This window comes from Halyomorpha halys, unplaced genomic scaffold (genome assembly GCF_000696795.3).
Source record: "Halyomorpha halys isolate HHAL.00 unplaced genomic scaffold, Hhal_1.1 Scaffold867.1, whole genome shotgun sequence".
In the NCBI taxonomy this organism is placed as follows: Eukaryota; Metazoa; Arthropoda; class Insecta; order Hemiptera; family Pentatomidae; genus Halyomorpha; species Halyomorpha halys.
In genome coordinates, this window is record NW_027114571.1 from 259,508 (window position 1) to 278,217 (window position 18,710).

The window sequence follows — 18,710 nt, forward strand, 5'->3', positions numbered from 1 at the left end:
TTTGGAACCCTACCCGCCCTAACAGTTCTAAGAGACATTCAGTCATTGAAGAGAGAGTAATTGTGTAACGAGGACATTCAGCTAGCCAGAGTTAGTAAAAAAAATGTACCTTCTTCCCCTGAAAATCTGAGATTATACGTTTCAGAACATGAAGGGTGAAAAAAAATTAGACAATAATATGAAATTTTTATAAATATATTTCATTACAAAACGTTGTTCAAAATAACTTTAAAAAAATTTCTGAAATGGAAAAAAAATCATATACGTATTCTACAAAACGATGGCCAAGAAGAAACATTATTTTCTAAGGAGTATAAAAATTTTACATTTTTTTTTAGACTTAATATGTATCATAACTTAAGCAATGAAATGTGTATAATTTTATTCTTTCATTCTTATTTTAAAGTATTTCTTTTTGACTTACTCCTTCTTAATAGACACCTGAGGAACGTGACAACCGTACACGTTAGGGTTTAGCGTTGATAAACTTTCTTCAATATCTAGTTCATAAAAAATTTGTCAATTGTTTTCTGAATAAACATCTCTGAGGAGATTGCGTAGACAAGTATATGAAAAGTTTTAGGTTTCAGATTCACTATTAAGTGAAAAACCTCCAAAACATAAGATAACAGTCCAAAGGCATTTTTTTAAACAAGGTGTGCCCTTGACAGTTAATTGTAAAAGGTTACTATTGATTTATCTAGTTGGGCAGTTAAGTGAGTGTATGGTTTGGATATATGGTTTTGTGAGAGAAACAAACGCTTCATTGCCAACTGGCATCTTGATATGGGTTAAGGGGAGCTCTTAGTACGGTGGAAATATTTGCCTTTTAAAGATCATTTCTCCATGTTTTCATCATTCCATTCCATAGTGACTTCCAATATTCCACAATCTTCCTCTTTCTCATATGAAATAACATCAGCAAAGACTAACATAATAGTAGAGAAATAATGTTTATAATTCAAATATACATGCAAGAGATGTTTGTAGAACACCTTATCCTTATATGTTTCCCATCGATTGCTGCAAAACAGTTGGGAAAACCACTAAGTTTGAAGAATTCTATTGATATTTTCCTTAAAATTTCTTGAGAGAGGGGAGTAATACAGGTACCAAATTCTTGCAATTTTTTTTTTTACAATCGCAATAATGTAACTTGGTGAGATAATTCTATCTTAAAATTTAAAAAAATTGTAACTTAGTGATATATGGAAGGCATAACCAAGGGAGGGGGAATTTAGGAGAATAACTCCTACAGTTAGGAATTAGAAGTAAAAACAATAATTATGATTAATATTGAAGCACAAATAATAAGGGTTACTGTAATTATACTATTTGAAAATCTTTATTTCTGTTTCAGAAATCAAAAGTAAGAAGAAATGTAAAAAACATCTAAGATAACTATTGTAAAACTGCATGAAAAGGAAAGTTGCAAACAGGATCTTCTGCACCATGTTCATCTACAAACAGGACATAGTTTGCCAGGCTCATGTTTCTGGGTGATAACGAAAGGGAATGCTCCTCTTTCTTGTAGTATTGAAGAAAAAGGGTCTGATACTGATGTAGTTACATCAGATGATGAAGGAATGGCTGAATGAAACCCTGAAACTCTCAAGGCTATGGATCCTTCATCATCACATAGTAATTAATAAATACCTCATGATCATTTTCTGCAATGGAAAGAAAATTAACATTGTTGGGAGACAATAAATAGAAGGATCAAACAGTATTTACAGCTGTTATAGCAGGTAACCAACCTATTCTAACCAGTGTGGGAGGGTCGAGTTTTTTTCTCCCCTGTCTAGCTGTTTCTCCTCCCTCACCTATTAAAAGTAAAAGCACATATCATAAAATAATGAGCTTTCAGATACTACAAATTAAAATCTTTTAGCTCATCAAACTGGACAGGAATTACATATTTTTTGAGGAGGTGAGTTTATTCAATACCTTTGGAATTTATAACTAAAAATACTGAATCGATGTTGGAGACAAAACTAGGAGCCCTTTAAGAGCTTTCAAAATGATACACTTTTGATTTTTTTTTTCTTTTTTTGAGTTCATTCCCTTTATTCCCTAACAACCAATTAATTAATGCAACTCATGAGAGAAATGTCCCCAACAATTAAAACTATATTGTATTTCAAATGATGGATGCAGAGACTCAAGAATTAATTGTTGTGTATATTTTAATTATTAAGTAGTTTTTATAATAAAACTAACCCATATATCCATGGTTCAAGGTGAAATTATACTTTAAATGAATAAAATTAAATATATCTCGATTATATTTGCAATAGTATTATTATTCATATTATAAATTAATAATTATAGTATAAATGTATATTGATTTAAATACAAACTGGAAACAACAATCGCTATTCATTAAAACAATTTTGTTTTTTAATTAAAACATTTGGTTTTAATGAGGATTTGCAAGATTCAATAATCAATATCAATCCATCATAAAATTAAATAAAAATATTACTAATGTACTATTTATATACTATAATTATACTAATATTACTTAGTAAATATAATTTGAAAACATAATGCAAGCAAGAGACATAGAAATATTTCACTGATAAATAGATAACTTTAATTTATTGTAAGAATACATTTCTGATTCAGGCTACACCAGTTAAATGAGCCATTGATTATAACAGCAGTGTAAGCCAAAACTGGAGTTTTGTGATATTTAACGGTTTTGGGGAAGTTAGTTCCATTAAATGTTTTATAAGAAATAAGAACTTACTTTCTCTGTTAAACTAGTCAATCACAAGCATATGTAACAATTTAGAAGTATTTGAAGTTAATACACTCAGTAATTAATTAATTATGTGTGTAATGAAAATTGAATGGGATGAGAACACAATGACGTACGCTTCTTTTGCTTCAGTAAAAAACTGTGTAATAATGCTAAATTGTTTTTGTTTTTTTAAGTAAATATTCTATGATTTAACTACTTATATTAAAGCCATTTTATATTTAGCTTAAATTGGAGCTTGTAATTGGTAACTATTCTGATTTTTTAAGAGAAGAAAATTAAATTAAAAATTGGATAGCCCCAATCCCACCAAGCCATAGTGTTTTTCAGATGGGTATAAATTAACAAGATGCCAAGCCAGCCTGAAGGAACTACATCAATGCTTATGATTTTTAGGTTAAATTATAGAAATACTCGAATTCTAAAGTTTGTTTGCACATTACATATTTTCAAACATACCAATTCTGTATAACATAAATCAAAAATTGATTAAAGCTGACAATCACTAACGAAACCACCAAGAATATTTTTCACAAACGACTGAAACGAACTAAAAAACAACTCTCTGAATTAATCACATGCACTTAAATGAACAACAATTAAACTAAAGGTATTTTGATTCAACATATGTTGGAGAATTAGAGGAATCATTCAAGAGGATGAAAACTGGGAACTTGTATATATTAAATCATGATTATAAAATTACAAATACCATTAATTTCAATTGAATACTAAGTTATTCAAATAGGATGCTTAGCTATTCTCACATAACTTTTAAGAATGTTACAGAAAATATATAAATATTTTTAAAAAAAAGTTGCCCAGTTTATCTGTGATCTTCACTCATTGTAATGTGGCCCAACCTCAGTTTAATCTTATCCATAACGGCCAAGAGATTGTGCTAAACATTAAAACACATAATAAATATAAAAAATACAGAAATTATAATAAAACATCAATATGCATACCTGAAAAATTTGAACACCCAACATTGTTACAACAATGAGCTCCTTAACACCATCTCCAGTGATATCAACATAGTTTATGGAATGTACCGAATGTGAAAACTTATGTTGACCTTGTAATATCCAAACTGCATTTTCATACTTATAGACTAGTAACTCCTAGAATGAATTATCACTCATAAACAATATAATCTTTAATAACTTCAAGAAGATTATTTAATCTCTTAAAACAATAGTGAAAATAAAGTAATAAAAAAAGTCAAATTAAAACTATTACTATATAGAAACTTGATGAAATAAAGAGTATTAGGGGGAGTGACAAGTAAAGAGAGGTGTATGTTGCTCAGCATGTCTATTTATGTCTTGCACTATATAAAATAATCAGTGATTATATTACAGAGAGGTCTTCCTCACTTCTCACCAATTACTCAGATCTATCCAAAGGTAAGCATACTTCAATATTCTTTAGTCACAACCTAAATTTTAATAATGTGTAAGGGAAGAAAAATATAAAGATTTTAACATATATCTCCCTCATGACTTGTAGCAAGTTAAGTTTTAATAGTTTATTTTGTTTTCCATTCAATGGATAAAAGATAATATCACAAATGTGCAACTTTAATCATTTATCTATTTTTATTTAGTGAATTATTTATTTTTTTAACATCTCCAAAAATGTTAATGACTAATTTTATTCTGGTTTTATACACTAAATTTAGACATTGGCGTACATGAACAAAAATTTGTGTTTTCAAATTTATATTTGATTTTTTGGAGTTATATCAATGGGTAGTTTCTCCACTAGTCTGCATCATGTCATTGTACAATTCATATCACATTTACTTATTGTACATATTTTTAATACAGTTGTAAATATCAATAAATAAAATATTTTTTACTTACTTTTGCAAAAGTTCCTATTAAAATTTCTTTTGTTGTGTCCATATTAACATCAGCTATGCATGCACAAAGAGCAATATCATATTTATCACTGTCTGGAAGAATTATTCTGTTTTCAAATTCTCCATCAACTACATCCCTAAAACAAATATTAAAAAGCTAATTGGACAATTTGGAAATATGCATTATATCAACTAAATACATTATAATTCCAGTAAATATTATTTAAAAAAGGGTTCTAAAAAAAAATGTAAGCCTTAATTTTGACATAAAAAAATGTAATATAAATATTCAAGAACTGTTGGATGATAAAAAATAATTGCACAAGCACTGCAACTGCTATTAGTGGGGCAAAGTGGTCTGGCAAGAGGAGATGCAAGTACTTTTTGTTAACACCTGGCAGATCTCTAAGCATTGCTGCCCGGATCTTATTGAAATGAACGAAAGAAACACTTTGGTTTCTTTATGGCCAACTTTAATTATTAAATTTGAGCAACAGTTAGAACAGTCTAGATCTTATAAAGCTAAGTGATAAATAAATCACAAGAACTACGACAATTTTATTTCATTCACTTACATAAAGACTACAGATGGTTGTAATGTATTAATAACTAATAGGTTATAGCGATGACTCTTTCCATCATTCAGAGCATCATTTTTCTCTTTCAACCTTCCTAAAAAATAATGAAATATATATAGTGAATCTATAATAATACCATGTAAAATATTAAAGTACAAATAGATCTATTTTCATAAATTGGAATCATATACTTCAGGATAAATTAGCAAATTACTTTCAAATTCTTTAGTGATAAATATTTATATCTGTATTTAATGTTAGTCTTCCTTATATTGTTGACATTTGACATATTATTACTCCTTTATACTGTGTAAACATTGTCCAGCATAAGAATAGGGACAAGACTTCATGGTTATACGGCCAACAAATAATTTTCAAAAAATCTATTACCAAATTGGCCAATGAATGCAGTAACCTTTCTGTGAATAAAGAATTTGAGTACAATTTAACCAATCCTCTTAACTGATTAACCAACTAATAATTTTGTTTTAGTCAATGATATTGCTTCAGGAATCAAGAGGTTTGATAATGATATTACTATAGACCGAAGCTAACATGCCTCTCTTCATCAGCCCATTCAAAAATCAAATAGATCAGATCTTATTCATTCAGATTGATATAACAGAAAATAAATTTTCTGCCCATAGGCTGCCAACCTCATAAATTGTCTTATTTATACAGGCTATTGAGCCACTAAGATCCAATTATAGAGGTGAACATCGAAAAAAAAAAATTAATAAATCCAACCTCAATTACTGAGGTTTACAAATTAACAGAAGTATTTCAGTCCAAAAGTATTGGAACCTTGTTGTAATTATCAGTAATAGAAATTTCTCAAATATCCAGAGCCTACGTAATGAGGTTATAACATTGTATAAATTTGAATGCAAAATTTGATCAATACATAAACTTAAATTCTAACAAAACAAAATAGACAATTAGAATATTATAATTGAAAAATGAAATAATAATCAATAAAAATAAAAGATGTGAGGAATTGATACAAAAACAAAAGTAACATTAAACCTTAATCCATTAATGATCACAGCAACATTACAAAATAGTTTGAATAAAGTCACTTCTACAAGATACGAAATAAATGTTGTAGTTAATGACGACATAATAATGGATTTTGATAAGTAGGAGTAACAATAAGCATAAGTGAGTGAAAGAACAAATAAATATATAATTAAGTAAAGGTAAGAAAAATTTTATATAAGAAATGTATAGAATACCAACTGTAATAATTTAATTAATAGTTAATTTTTAAAAAATATAATATATCAAATTGTAACAATAGTATAGAATAATCATAATAAAATACATTATAGTTAGATTTTCATGATGAGGTAGAACCCTTAAAACTTTGGTGATGTAATACATTTGTTATAAATAAAACAATATCAAGGAAGAAAGTAATTTTGACACCTAATTTATGTACAGTGGAATTTTACTAATCCATACCATTCCATAATCTGAACCACCCACACAACAAAAATAACTGAAGATTAGATTTTATTTATGTATTATGTACATATACATACATTCAATAAAACCATATTATCAGCACCTTACGCACTCAGGCTTAAATAATCTAGTTAAATATATCAACTCTTTTGATTTAACATAAAATCAAAGATATGTAAAATTGCATAGATCCGAATGTATGTGAAATGCTCATGAAAAAACTTAACATTGGATGAATAAAGAAGAAAAAGATTGGGAACTTCAAACGGATGAAGAAATAATTTGAAAGTTATGAAGAGCAAGAAGTTGAAGAAAATCTGACAGAAAGTAAACTTTCGAAAGCAAGTTTCAAGTTCCATACAAACAAAAATACCATATTATTTAATAAAGAAATAATTAAAACATAAATTTCAGTACAATGATTGAATATTGTAAAAATATTCTTATGTAAATACACTTATAATTTTTGGACATACTGGAAGATTGCTGATTGACCATGTGTATCAATGACTGGAATATGGTCTGGGTGCGGTCAAATAAAACTCAAATAGTACACCCATTTACTATTTGAGTTTTATTTGATCGCACCTGGACCATATTCCATTCATTTATAATTTTTGGAAGATCAATGATTGGCAGTGTGTCATAAAAAGAAGATTGTCCAGGTGCAGTCAAAGAAAAGAAACTCAAATAGTCATAAAACTATTAAATGAAAACCAATGTTTTGCCCCACTTTGCAGGGCTAAAAAAGATACAAACACTTAAATAAGGTAAAAATAAATGAACAGTGTAAATTTAAAAATAAAAAAAAGATGTACAGTGAAATGTAAAATTAAATAAGAATAAAAAAAAATATTTTGACAATTAATGAAAACAGCAAATAAAACAGATATATAAAATACAGTAAACACTAAAAGATAGAAAAAGGGAATAAGAATAGAAGAAGATAATGAACAAGATAGGAAATACCTGCAGATGAAAGGCGAGCACAAGAAAGAGAGGTTTACAGGAAACAGTGAGAATGGTGGGGTATTGGTGGTTATTTGTATTGTAATAGACCTCCGAAACATTGGCTCATATTAAATAGTTTAGGGACAATTAGGTTTTTTGGGAGGGGAAGGGGGGACCGCACCCATCTTCCTTTATTAAAGTTTTTGCTTTTAAATTTATTTCTTATTTTTTCCTGTACAGTAATCCTAACTTCCTTGGTTTTAATTAGTTCAGATAAGCAAGAGTCAACTGTATTTTGTTTAAAAGTTACCTCGTTTTCAACTGAAAATACAAGAACAATGGTGTAGCCAAGTAAGGCTATAATTATAAATAAATATAATCCTGATTTAAACATATGAAGGTACAAATTACTTTTCAAAATTTATTCCAGTACTAAATAAAATAAAATTTGGGATAACAGTCAAGGCAAGGAAGGGAGTTATGAAACCTTATGAAACCTCCCAAAGGCTTAAGACATACTTAGAACAGTTATTTTACAAACTGGTTCAGTGATTTAGGATCAATCAATTGACAGTGCTTTATACATTATCAATTACAGGAAACTTATTCAAGGAAAGAAGGCAATATTCAAAATTCTCTCCTGTAAAGTTAAGGAAATGTAACAAAGTGAGTGTCCAATACCTCTGAGGTATAGATGTATTTATCAATTTTGGTTTGCATTTCCCCAAAAAAAAAAAAAAAAAAAAAATGGTTGCTTTATAGAATTATAATACAATTTTTATTTTTATTTAAAATGAAAAATATGCAAACAGATACAATAAAATACCTTCATACAATTTATTTTTATGTTTCTTATAAAATTGTTTATACGTAAAATAAAATACCTTATGATAATATAATTTTAATTTTTCTTAAAATTTTTTTTTTACAATTATACAAAGTTCAATACAATTTTTGAAATCATAAATTTTCAGTTTCTTCTTCACTATTATTGCTTCTGAAGAATAATACAGAAGTTCGGTAATAAAGATCAATATATTGGTTCTTCATTTACAGGTGCTGGAGATATCTTTTTAATTTCACAGTGATGCTTCTCATAAATAAACCTAGGTCATTTTCAGGCTCATGGTTATGCTAAGCCACTTCACTTCACTTCTTATGTTTATAGTATCCCAACTAGGCTTTTTTCTTGCCCTCCTAAGAAATGAAGGCGAAGGACCTGGTTAATCACTATGTGAAGATAAGGAATCATTAGTCTGGAGAGTTTCAGGATTAATTCAATTAGTCCTTAATCAACCAATATTACTCCCACAGATCCCACTTTTAGACTTGTTTTCTAAAACACTAAAGAAGAAAGAGGACCTTTTGGCATCACCTAAAAACATGAGTCTGCCATCTTCGTCCATTTTTTATATTAACATGGTGCAGTAGATCCTGTGGGCAATTTTCCAATTATTATCTTGGGTGTCTTTCCACCTCTTCTTTAATGGATATAGAAGAGGTTATCTGAAACAGAAATAAATATTTCAAGTAGTATAACTACAATAACTCTTATAATTTTTACATCATATACTAATCATAATTATTGTTTTGTAAGTTTCTTAGTTGCAAGAGAAATTTTTGTTTTTCTGAATAATATTTTTCTTATATCACCAAGCTACATGAGTAGGATAGTTTGAGAAACATTGGAAACAATGTGCAAGCATTAGGGACCTCTAATACTAGTTTTACTACACCAATGTTGATAGTAGATATTTTTATTTATCATTATAATTTTATTATTTATTTATCATTATAATTTTATTATTTATTTTTCATGGAGTAAATAATCAGGAATCAGTCAGAATTGATTTGTTTATTGTACAGGCCAATGATTAAAATAAAGCATGTGGGCTATTAGGAGGGTTAAAATTAACACTCAGTGAATATGAATATAGGTAAGTAATAACAAATATAAGATAGGTTACAAAGACATAAGTAATAGATAGTGAATATAACATTGCATAAGCCTTTGTTATTATTTTTATATTTGTTATTAGTCATACATATATCACATATTTCATGTTTAATTGTACTCCTCTAATTTATTACAATAAAAAAAAATGCAGTAGTAATAATAAATAAACTTACCGTCTTCATTTAATTTTTCTCCAATTGTCATCGACACGTTATTTTTCACAACAATATTTCTGTAATCTTTATGCTTGTGGTCATAAAGAATGACGTTTTCATGGAGAATCCCTACTATCTGCTCATGATCATTTTCATCAAACCCATTCTTCAATAAGGCAACTGAAAGAACAACAAAGATTGGCAAAGAATTTAATGATAACAAAGACTTGAAACAATGGCAACTGGAAACCAATAAACTGCCGACCAGCAGACTACTTCAGAAGCGATCAAGGCAAACCGTTTAGACATGATATACCTAAAATCCCAATCAGTGCCAATGTAATAGGGTCTGTTTATTTCCATTAAAGCAGAAGTCAACGGCCAGTAGAAACCCTCTACCCCAACAGGGGGCAATACCAGTGAATGTTTACCTTAAGGGATCAAATAAAATTAATGAGAAAGTATGAAATACAAATATCAAGTAATAGCCAATTTACAAGCAAATCACATTTATTAAATTATGCATGGAAAAACTTTATCAGGAGTATTCACAAAATATGATGATGGCTGTCAAATAATGCAGCGAGTCCCTAGATGTCAAAATTTATCAACCAACAAAAGTGCATAAGAGACTGTTTTGCTTGAAAGGAAACAAAACAGAGTATCCTTGAATAATATACAAGGTTTTCAGAATATTAAAGGTAGCAAGTAGCAATTTATCAAATTTCTTTTAAATGGTAAAATCAAAATTCCTATATAGAATTGCTACTTTAAGATATTGCCACTCAGATTCAAATTGTATAACATATGGATCAGATTGTATACCGAGAAATATTATTGGTTAGTGCTTTAATTTATAAGACATTTGATATTTTTATACTCACCTAGCACAGATGATTTAGTGTATACAGGTTCGGTTTTTACTGTAAATAAGGAAACTCGAGAAACTGGAGCATCAAATTGATTTGATATGTTTAAAAGTAAAACGTTTTTTGTGATATCAACCATGAATATTTTAACTAAACCACATTCGCATCCAAATGCAGTCAAGCGTCTGAAAAACATTAATTTCTTAATTCAAAAAGAATTTGGAAACACAGTAAACATAATATCTAGAATTTTTAGGTTGAAACTTATATCTGTCCTATTCAAGGGCTTATTTAAATGTTGCCTTTTATCAAATCACTTATATAGATCAAAGTAAAAATCCTGTCTCATTTATATGGTCTTCAAACAAAATAGCATATGGCATCCTGCAAATATCATTACACAGGGACACATCCATTAAGGACCCAACAACTTTACACATAAACATATTGAAAACCTACAGGGAAAAAGAGGTAGGTTATAACTAATGTATCCCAACCATCAGGAAACAAAATGATACCATAAATGAGCTAATAGCAATGTCCCCAAACTTAAAAGTATTAAAAGTAAATTTCAGAAAATTGGGTTACCGATTAGTTAAAAATTTCAACTTTGATTTTCCAAACCCTATAAGCCAACAGAATACCCATCCTCCTACCGTCCTATCTCTCTTTTACCTATCATGGGCAAAATCCTCGAAAAACTCATTTTGAAAAGCTTATACCCCATTCTTGATTCCAATCATATAATGCCAGATCACCAATTTGGATTCCAAACCTCTCATTCCACTATCCAGCAATGTCATCGTGTGGTGGACGTTGTCTCGTCTTCTTTAGAGTGCGGAATGTACTGCGAGGGAGTCTTTTTTGATGTAGAACAGGCTTTTGATAGAGCCTGGCACCCGGGACTGCTTTACAAACTCCGTTAATTCCTACCTCCTACATACTCATTATTCGTTCCTTTCTCACTGACAGATTATTTAAAGTAAACCACAATGGTTCCTATTTATCCCTCTTCTTTCAGTCCGCTGGTGTTCCTCAGGGTAGTATCCTCGGCCCCATCCTCAACACAATCTATACAGCAGACATCTCAACCAATCCTAACACTATCCTCACCACGTATGCCGATGACACATGTGTGCTCGCTGTTAATAATAACCCTTTAATTTCATCCCAAACTCTTCAATCCCATATCACAGCCCTCGAGGAATGATGTCGTAATTGGAGGATTAAAATAAATTCCAACAAATCCCATCAAATTACCTTTACCCTACGTCGCAAACCTGCTGACTGCCCTACAGTACACTTCAATAATGTTGCCCTTATCTCTGTTGAACAGATACGCTACCTTGGACTACATTTGGACAAACAACTAACCTGGAATCCTCACACAAGACTGAAAAGATAGGAAACTGCATGTCGATTTAGACTATTACAGCACTTACTAGACAAACGGGCCAAACTTCCAATTCCTTACAAAAGACTGATTTACATGACAATTATAAGGCCTATCTGGACATACGGCGTTGAGCTTTGGGGCTCCACTAAACCTTCAAATTCCTCTCCTCTCGTGTCCAATCCTTACAATCCAAAATCCTTCATAAAATCCTAAATGCTCCCTACTTTGTCATAAATAAAATCATCCACAAAGACCTTAATGTTCCATTTGTAACCGATCTAGCCCGAACCAGATATCAATCCTTGCATTACAAACTCCCTAACCACTCAAACCCATTAGTTTCTAATCTTGCTTCTTCTTTTATTCCGGACAATCCTCCTAGGCGTCTGAAAAGAAGATGGCCTCGAGACCTTATATTGTAAAATGTTTTTAGAGTGCTACCAATGGGTAGTTTCTCTACATGCTTGTACCATACCATTATGATTTCCTCAAATTTACTTGATGTATTTATGTACAGTTGTAAATATCAATAAATAAATTTAAAAAAAAAACTTTGATTTTAAATTTTCTATTTCCAATAAGCTATAAGAGCCACTAGAGTGATAGATTGACGGATATTGTCCATAAAAAAAAAGATAATAAAAGAGAAATATATTATATATTAAATTAAAACTTCTACCCAAAAACACAAATACAACCAAAAGACAAATTTTTAGCCCTGACGAAGCCCTGAAACGTTGGCTCAATAAAATAGTATAATTCTACTATTTGAGTTTTTTTTTACCACACCCGGACCATATTCCATTCAAATAAACAAAATGGTTTAGTAAAATCCAATAATAAAAAATAATACATTAAATAGTAACATGAAACTAAAAATACATTTAGTGGTGGTACAAACTATGAAATAAATAAAATATACAAACATAAAAATAATGAAAACAAAATAGTAAAGTCAATCCAAAAAAGGATAACAGAATATTTTAACAACATAAATACTAAAGAAATTATCCCAGATAAAAATCCTCAAAAGTATAAAATGGTTGCCCACCATGGTGCTCAAAGTTACCCCCACCCTCCCAAATAACTAGACCTAATAAATCAAGATACTCTTACATGAAACCTATAAATGTTTAATTTAATTAAGTTTAAGAAATACTAATTTATTAATATCATGATAAAAGCTCTTTTACAAATGTAATGAAAAAATTTCATTATAATATAGAAATATTTGCTTATTCTTAGTCTATTACTTAAATGATCAATAAAAGTAGCTATAAAAAACAAAATTTATTGAAAATCATGGGCGACATCTAAATGTTGATTTAGATATGATAAGTTATTTAAGTTAGATATAATAAGTTATTTAAGGAAAAAAAAATAATAAAAAGTATTTACGAACAACTTGGTAACAAAAATGAAATTTGTATAATTATTAGTATATACTGAGGAATTATATTAATAATGATAATATATTCCTAGTCAATGAATGATGTCTACACCAAAATATAAATAGATAGAGGATATCATTTTCAGCCATATATATCTAAAAAACAATAATAAATAAAATTATGTTCACTATAAATAAAAACAAAATGTAAATATAATGCAGTTATTCAACTTTTAAAAAATATGTATACAAAATAAATTTCAAAGAATGAAAGTTAAAACTAAAAAAAAAAAATACTCATTAGGTATCTACAATTTATATTTTTAAAAATATAATAAAAAGATAAAATTACAACAAACCATGAATCAAAAAGAAAATACTGTATGTTGATCACAGTAATTTTAAAACAAGTGCAGTACCAGATTTAAATTGATATGATATAATCCGAGACCTTTTATCAGCCATCACATTTTTTTAACAAATGAAACTGAAAGAACTAAAGTAGTATACTAACATTCCTGTTTAAAAAAAAAATAATGTTACATGTTAGTGAATGATTTGTAACAATTAACTGAACATATATAAATCATAGGATATTCATTCTGATTGTACAGAACAAATAAACATCTACTAATACAACGGTTCTCTAATTAGATGCCCTGATATTTTTAAATAAGAAAATTACAGTATTAAATAAAATAAATAGTTTAAAACAAATTTTAAAAAATTAATATTGGTTGTGTATTACAATTCTATATTTTTTATTTTTCTACTTTATCTACTTCTGTGGTTTATTATTTCATTTATCAATCAAAAAGTAGGAATAATAATAATAATAAAAGGGGTGTTATGAATTTAGTCAAGTAATTTTAGTATGAGAAAAAAATAGTAGAGAACCATTGCACTAATAAACTAAAGAAATATATAACTGCACATAGATTTATTACCTTTCTTTATCAGAAGTATGTTTTATATCCACCCAGAAAACAATACTTGGTAATCTAGAAAACTCAGGAAATATATCTTCTGCCTCAATTTCACAATATGTGTGATTTTGAGGATCTTCTCTGAATAAATGCATTTTTAGATCACTGCCAGATAACAACCAAACTGCCTGCGGCAATTAAGTTATGCTTAAATACAAAATCATTTAAAGAAAATAATAATATGCTGTCAAATTATAGATTAATTCAATATAACTTTCTCTTAGTTCATGAAATAAGTTTGATAAACATTAACTTTAAATAAAAAGTTAAATGCTAAATCAGTTAAGTTCAGAAAAGTGTATTTTACTTTATTAGTAAAATAAAACTTTACAAAGATCATGCAAATAAATTCCAATTTTTTATAACCTGGCATATAAGGGACTGTTATTCTAATTCAAATATGACGGGAATTAGTTTTCAGACTATGAAACATAGCTAACTACTGAGGATCCCACTCAAACAATGCAAATAAGGAGACAATGTCTAAATAATGAAAAGCAAAATTTGTTTTATTAATACTTCTTCATTATGAAAAGATACTATCTACTATAGGGATTGTTTAATGATAATCAATGAACTTGACAAAAACAACATCCTCCCTTTTGCTTCACTGTTTCTCCCTCTCTATGACCAGTCAAAATGTTCTGATGATTTGTAGCTGAGGGCATTGAGTAGTAGGTTTTAACAACCTTGGAACTGCAGCAGCACCAGTTAAAATCTGTCCTGAGAGTCAACTTTTATTTAATGGAAGTCCAAAAGAATTGAAACTTGATCCCCCCCCCCCAATTAAGATTATAATAGGATGATACCCTGTAAATCCTCCCTCCCTTTCCAAACAAAATAGCCAATTAAACATTGTCCCAAGAAGGTTAATAGTGCACTTTTTTTGTTTTTTTTCATTGCCCAGAGAATTTCATTTTTCTTTTATCCGAATTTCTTACTTATTTATAATTATCCAAACCATAGTGTGTGCAGATAAACTAACAAAACCAACGAGCAAACAACTTAACCTATACACAAGTACATAATATAATATAACAACAAACAAAAAGAGATTATAGAAATTAGGAACCTCTTCTATTTTTTCTTGATTAAACAGGCTTGTATGGTACAGCTGGTAAGGAACAAATGTCAATTCAAGCATTAGGCAATTTTGAGCTAAACAGTCAAGATTCAATTCTCCTTTTTCTTCAACATCTTGCTCTGTATAAATATTTAAATATGTTTCAGTGCTCTGGTCCCCATTTACCTAAATGTAGAAATAAAGTAATAAAATAAATACTTCATATGACCCTATGTTGAAAATGAATACTACAATAATGGGAATGGAAGTTAAATGTATCATTAGTATTAAAACCCACTCCCAATTCAAATGTACCATATTTTAGCATTCTTGCACTACAGAAAACACTTCTAATAACAAGTAAAAAGATGTAATGTTAGGTACCTGTGAGCATTATATCTTTATAATTACTAATAAATTATCTTTATAATTTATCTATACATATTCAATGACAAATATCATTGTATTATAATAGATCTTCAGCCTCCAATTTTTTTTTTGAAAAATCACAAAAATGCAATAACTTTAAAACAACTCCATCAATCAAAATGAAACTTACGAGAGGTTTAGGACCATCTAAACTACATGGAATAGTACAAACCAGATCTATGTAAATAAATTAGAACCAGAGACAGGAAACAAAATGTTTAAAAAGTTTTACTTTATTTGAAATTTCATTTCTTTTTATCCATTGTAAAGGAATAAAATGTAAAAGATAATGATAAGGGTTAAAAGATGGACATTCAGTTTCTAACAGTAATAGGCAAAATAATACCATAGAAGTAGGGATTTATTTCAAAATTTGGCCTTGTTCAAATGTTCTTTTAGGATTTTTAATTTCATAAAATCATGCAAACCTCTACAAACCCCTTAACTGAACCAGAGGGTTGAAAAATTATATAGAAATTGAGCTAGTATTTAGAGAAATGCCTTTTGGGGGTCTCAAGTTAATCTTCATAAAATCGATTAAGGTCAACTTCATTCTGTTAAGAGGAAGATTATAGAATAGTAAAATAGATAACAGATTTTTTCAAGCGGAAAAAAATAGCTTGGAAAACTCTGGACATCAAATTGTTTCTTCCTGAAAGAATGATCCATATGAGAGAGATTTCATTGAATTTATTTATGAATGGTTGACAAACTCCGGGTTTGCCTTAAGCATTAAAGGCAAAATTTCTTACTTCTTTGTCTTTACCTTATACTATTGAAATACATGCTCTCACTTAGAGCATGGTCAGAAAATGGTCGGAGTCCATGTTAGCTCCCCAGAAAATTCTCGTATTGAGTATTCAGTTAATATCTCAAACTTACTAGAAAGTAGTCAGTTTAGTTCACACTGTTTCCATCCGGGGATGTTCATGTACTCAGATGAACTTCTTTTCAAAGGAATAAACTAGTGCCAACTACAAGATTTTGTGACACAAAGAAGTTAAGTCTCTATGAAGGCCATTCATTTAGACTATTTTTACCAATGGTAGGGAAAAAGATTGCTTCATGCCAACCTTAGTGTTAAAATAACCTACAGTAATTACTATTTCTAAACGAGGACATGCTTTAATAGTTTTATCAAACAAGACAAAGCATTCTTCAGTAATTAGAGTATGATACATGATAATTAAATACCTTTAATTTTAAGTTGATAAGACTATCAGGTCTTATCAATTTGTTTTACAGATGAAATCAATGATACTATTATTGATAAAATAGGCTATTGGCCGATTTTGAGGAATGGGGGTGGGCTCCTGACAAAATCTAGCATCAGGCACTTGCAACCCATAAGATAGCCCAGTACTGAAACTGTATGGAGAAAATCTTTTAAAAAATGTGGGAAAGGAAAATCTTTCGATCTAGAGCCGTAAAAAAGAAGGAAATCAGTACCACATGAAGAAAAATCAAGAGATGAGAAACTTATAAGAAGCACTCAATGTTTTATCCATCATAAAGGGTGGCAGAATAGGATGGCTAGAACATAAATCCAAGGAAAGCAAAATATTTACCTTAATTATCGTGATTCCAATGAAAAAGTCATCACAGGTTTTAGATCTGTTAAAAGCATCAATTGAAATTATTTCTGCACCAGCTAAAACAAAGAAAATTTTCCTTTTCAAAAGAGAAGTTTAAAACAAGCACATATTTTATTCAGTTTTGAAAATGATAAAATACTCAAAGAATAAGTATTCGAGTGTAACAATCAAATGTAAATTACTTAAATAATGAAACTACTTCTTTCTCAAATTAAGAAATACTACTGAAAAGCCTCTCATAAATGAAAGAACTAATTTCAATACTTAAAATGTTGAGAAAATAAAATAGAATTGAGCTTACTAGGAATATATGTGAAGGGTACTTCTTTTATTACAGGTAAGAGAATATTATTCTCATCAATAAATTCACATGAGTATATTTTTCTTTTTAGTGTGGCTACAAGTGTTTTGTTTTTCCCATTTGACTGCTGCAAATTTACTACAGAATAAATATTACCCTGAGTAGGTAATGGGAAATAGTGAGCATCGACAAAGCATTCCATAAGTTGATTGATTGTATGAATCTTATCATCAAAAGATATTAAAGGTTAAATTTGTAAATAGAAAAATGTAAACATCAAAAGCTCGAATTGTTGACAAAATAGTCACGAACGAGTCGTTGTAAAGATGACAGATTTAATACAAAGACTATACTGAGATAAATGAATAAACTTAAATTTGAAGAATTAGTTGATAAACCTCTCATATGGTGTTAATGTTTATTAAAGACAACTCTGACATATAATGTCTTTATGAATGTATATTTGTGCAATGTTAAATCAATAATAAACCGCTAAAATTAATTGACAAGATTTGAAACAATGTATTTACACCTAATTGATAGAATTTTAAATTATACTATCTAAACTAAACTTGATTATTGATTCCGAACGTTGGGAGAAATTCTTTAAAACACGCAGAGCATTAATATGTATCTTATGGAAGTTCAAAACAATACTGATTGATTACAAATGTGAAGTCGTCCACAAATTCAGGCCTACTAGTGGTAACCAATTCAAGGTTTAGGACCGATAAGAATGGCCTTGGTTTTTTCTGGATTCAGGATCAACTTATTTTCCAAAGCCCAGCGGTAAATTATGTTAATATCTTCCTGGAGCTTATTGGATGCTTCGAGTATGTCAGAAGGGTGAAAGCATACATAAATTTGTGGGTCGTCGGCATACAAATCATATTGGGAGTAGCGGATAACATTAGGTAAGTCATTTATGAAGATGGAAAATGG

The 18,710-nt window shown here is 29.2% G+C and overlaps 1 protein-coding gene across 2 annotated transcripts; it reads right to left on the bottom strand.

Annotated features, from left to right (window-relative positions):
• Positions 1 to 3,039: 3,039 nt before the first annotated feature.
• LOC106686747 (KICSTOR complex protein kaptin) lies at positions 3,040 to 18,059 on the bottom strand. 2 transcript variants are annotated; one of them, XM_014430227.3, is made up of 9 exons: positions 17,769 to 18,059; positions 17,441 to 17,523; positions 15,453 to 15,629; positions 14,342 to 14,508; positions 10,624 to 10,793; positions 5,207 to 5,303; positions 4,633 to 4,768; positions 3,733 to 3,888; positions 3,040 to 3,665 (listed from the first exon to the last, which is right to left on the bottom strand). In XM_014430227.3, the coding sequence occupies exons 1-9, from the start codon at positions 17,968 to 17,970 to the stop codon at positions 3,591 to 3,593; spliced, it is 1,263 nt and encodes a 420-aa protein (XP_014285713.1). In that variant the 5' UTR covers positions 17,971 to 18,059; the 3' UTR covers positions 3,040 to 3,590. The 2 variants fall into 2 exon arrangements, with proteins under 2 accessions (XP_014285713.1, XP_066907831.1); XM_067051730.1 differs by lacking the exon at positions 15,453 to 15,629.
• Positions 18,060 to 18,710: the final 651 nt, after the last annotated feature.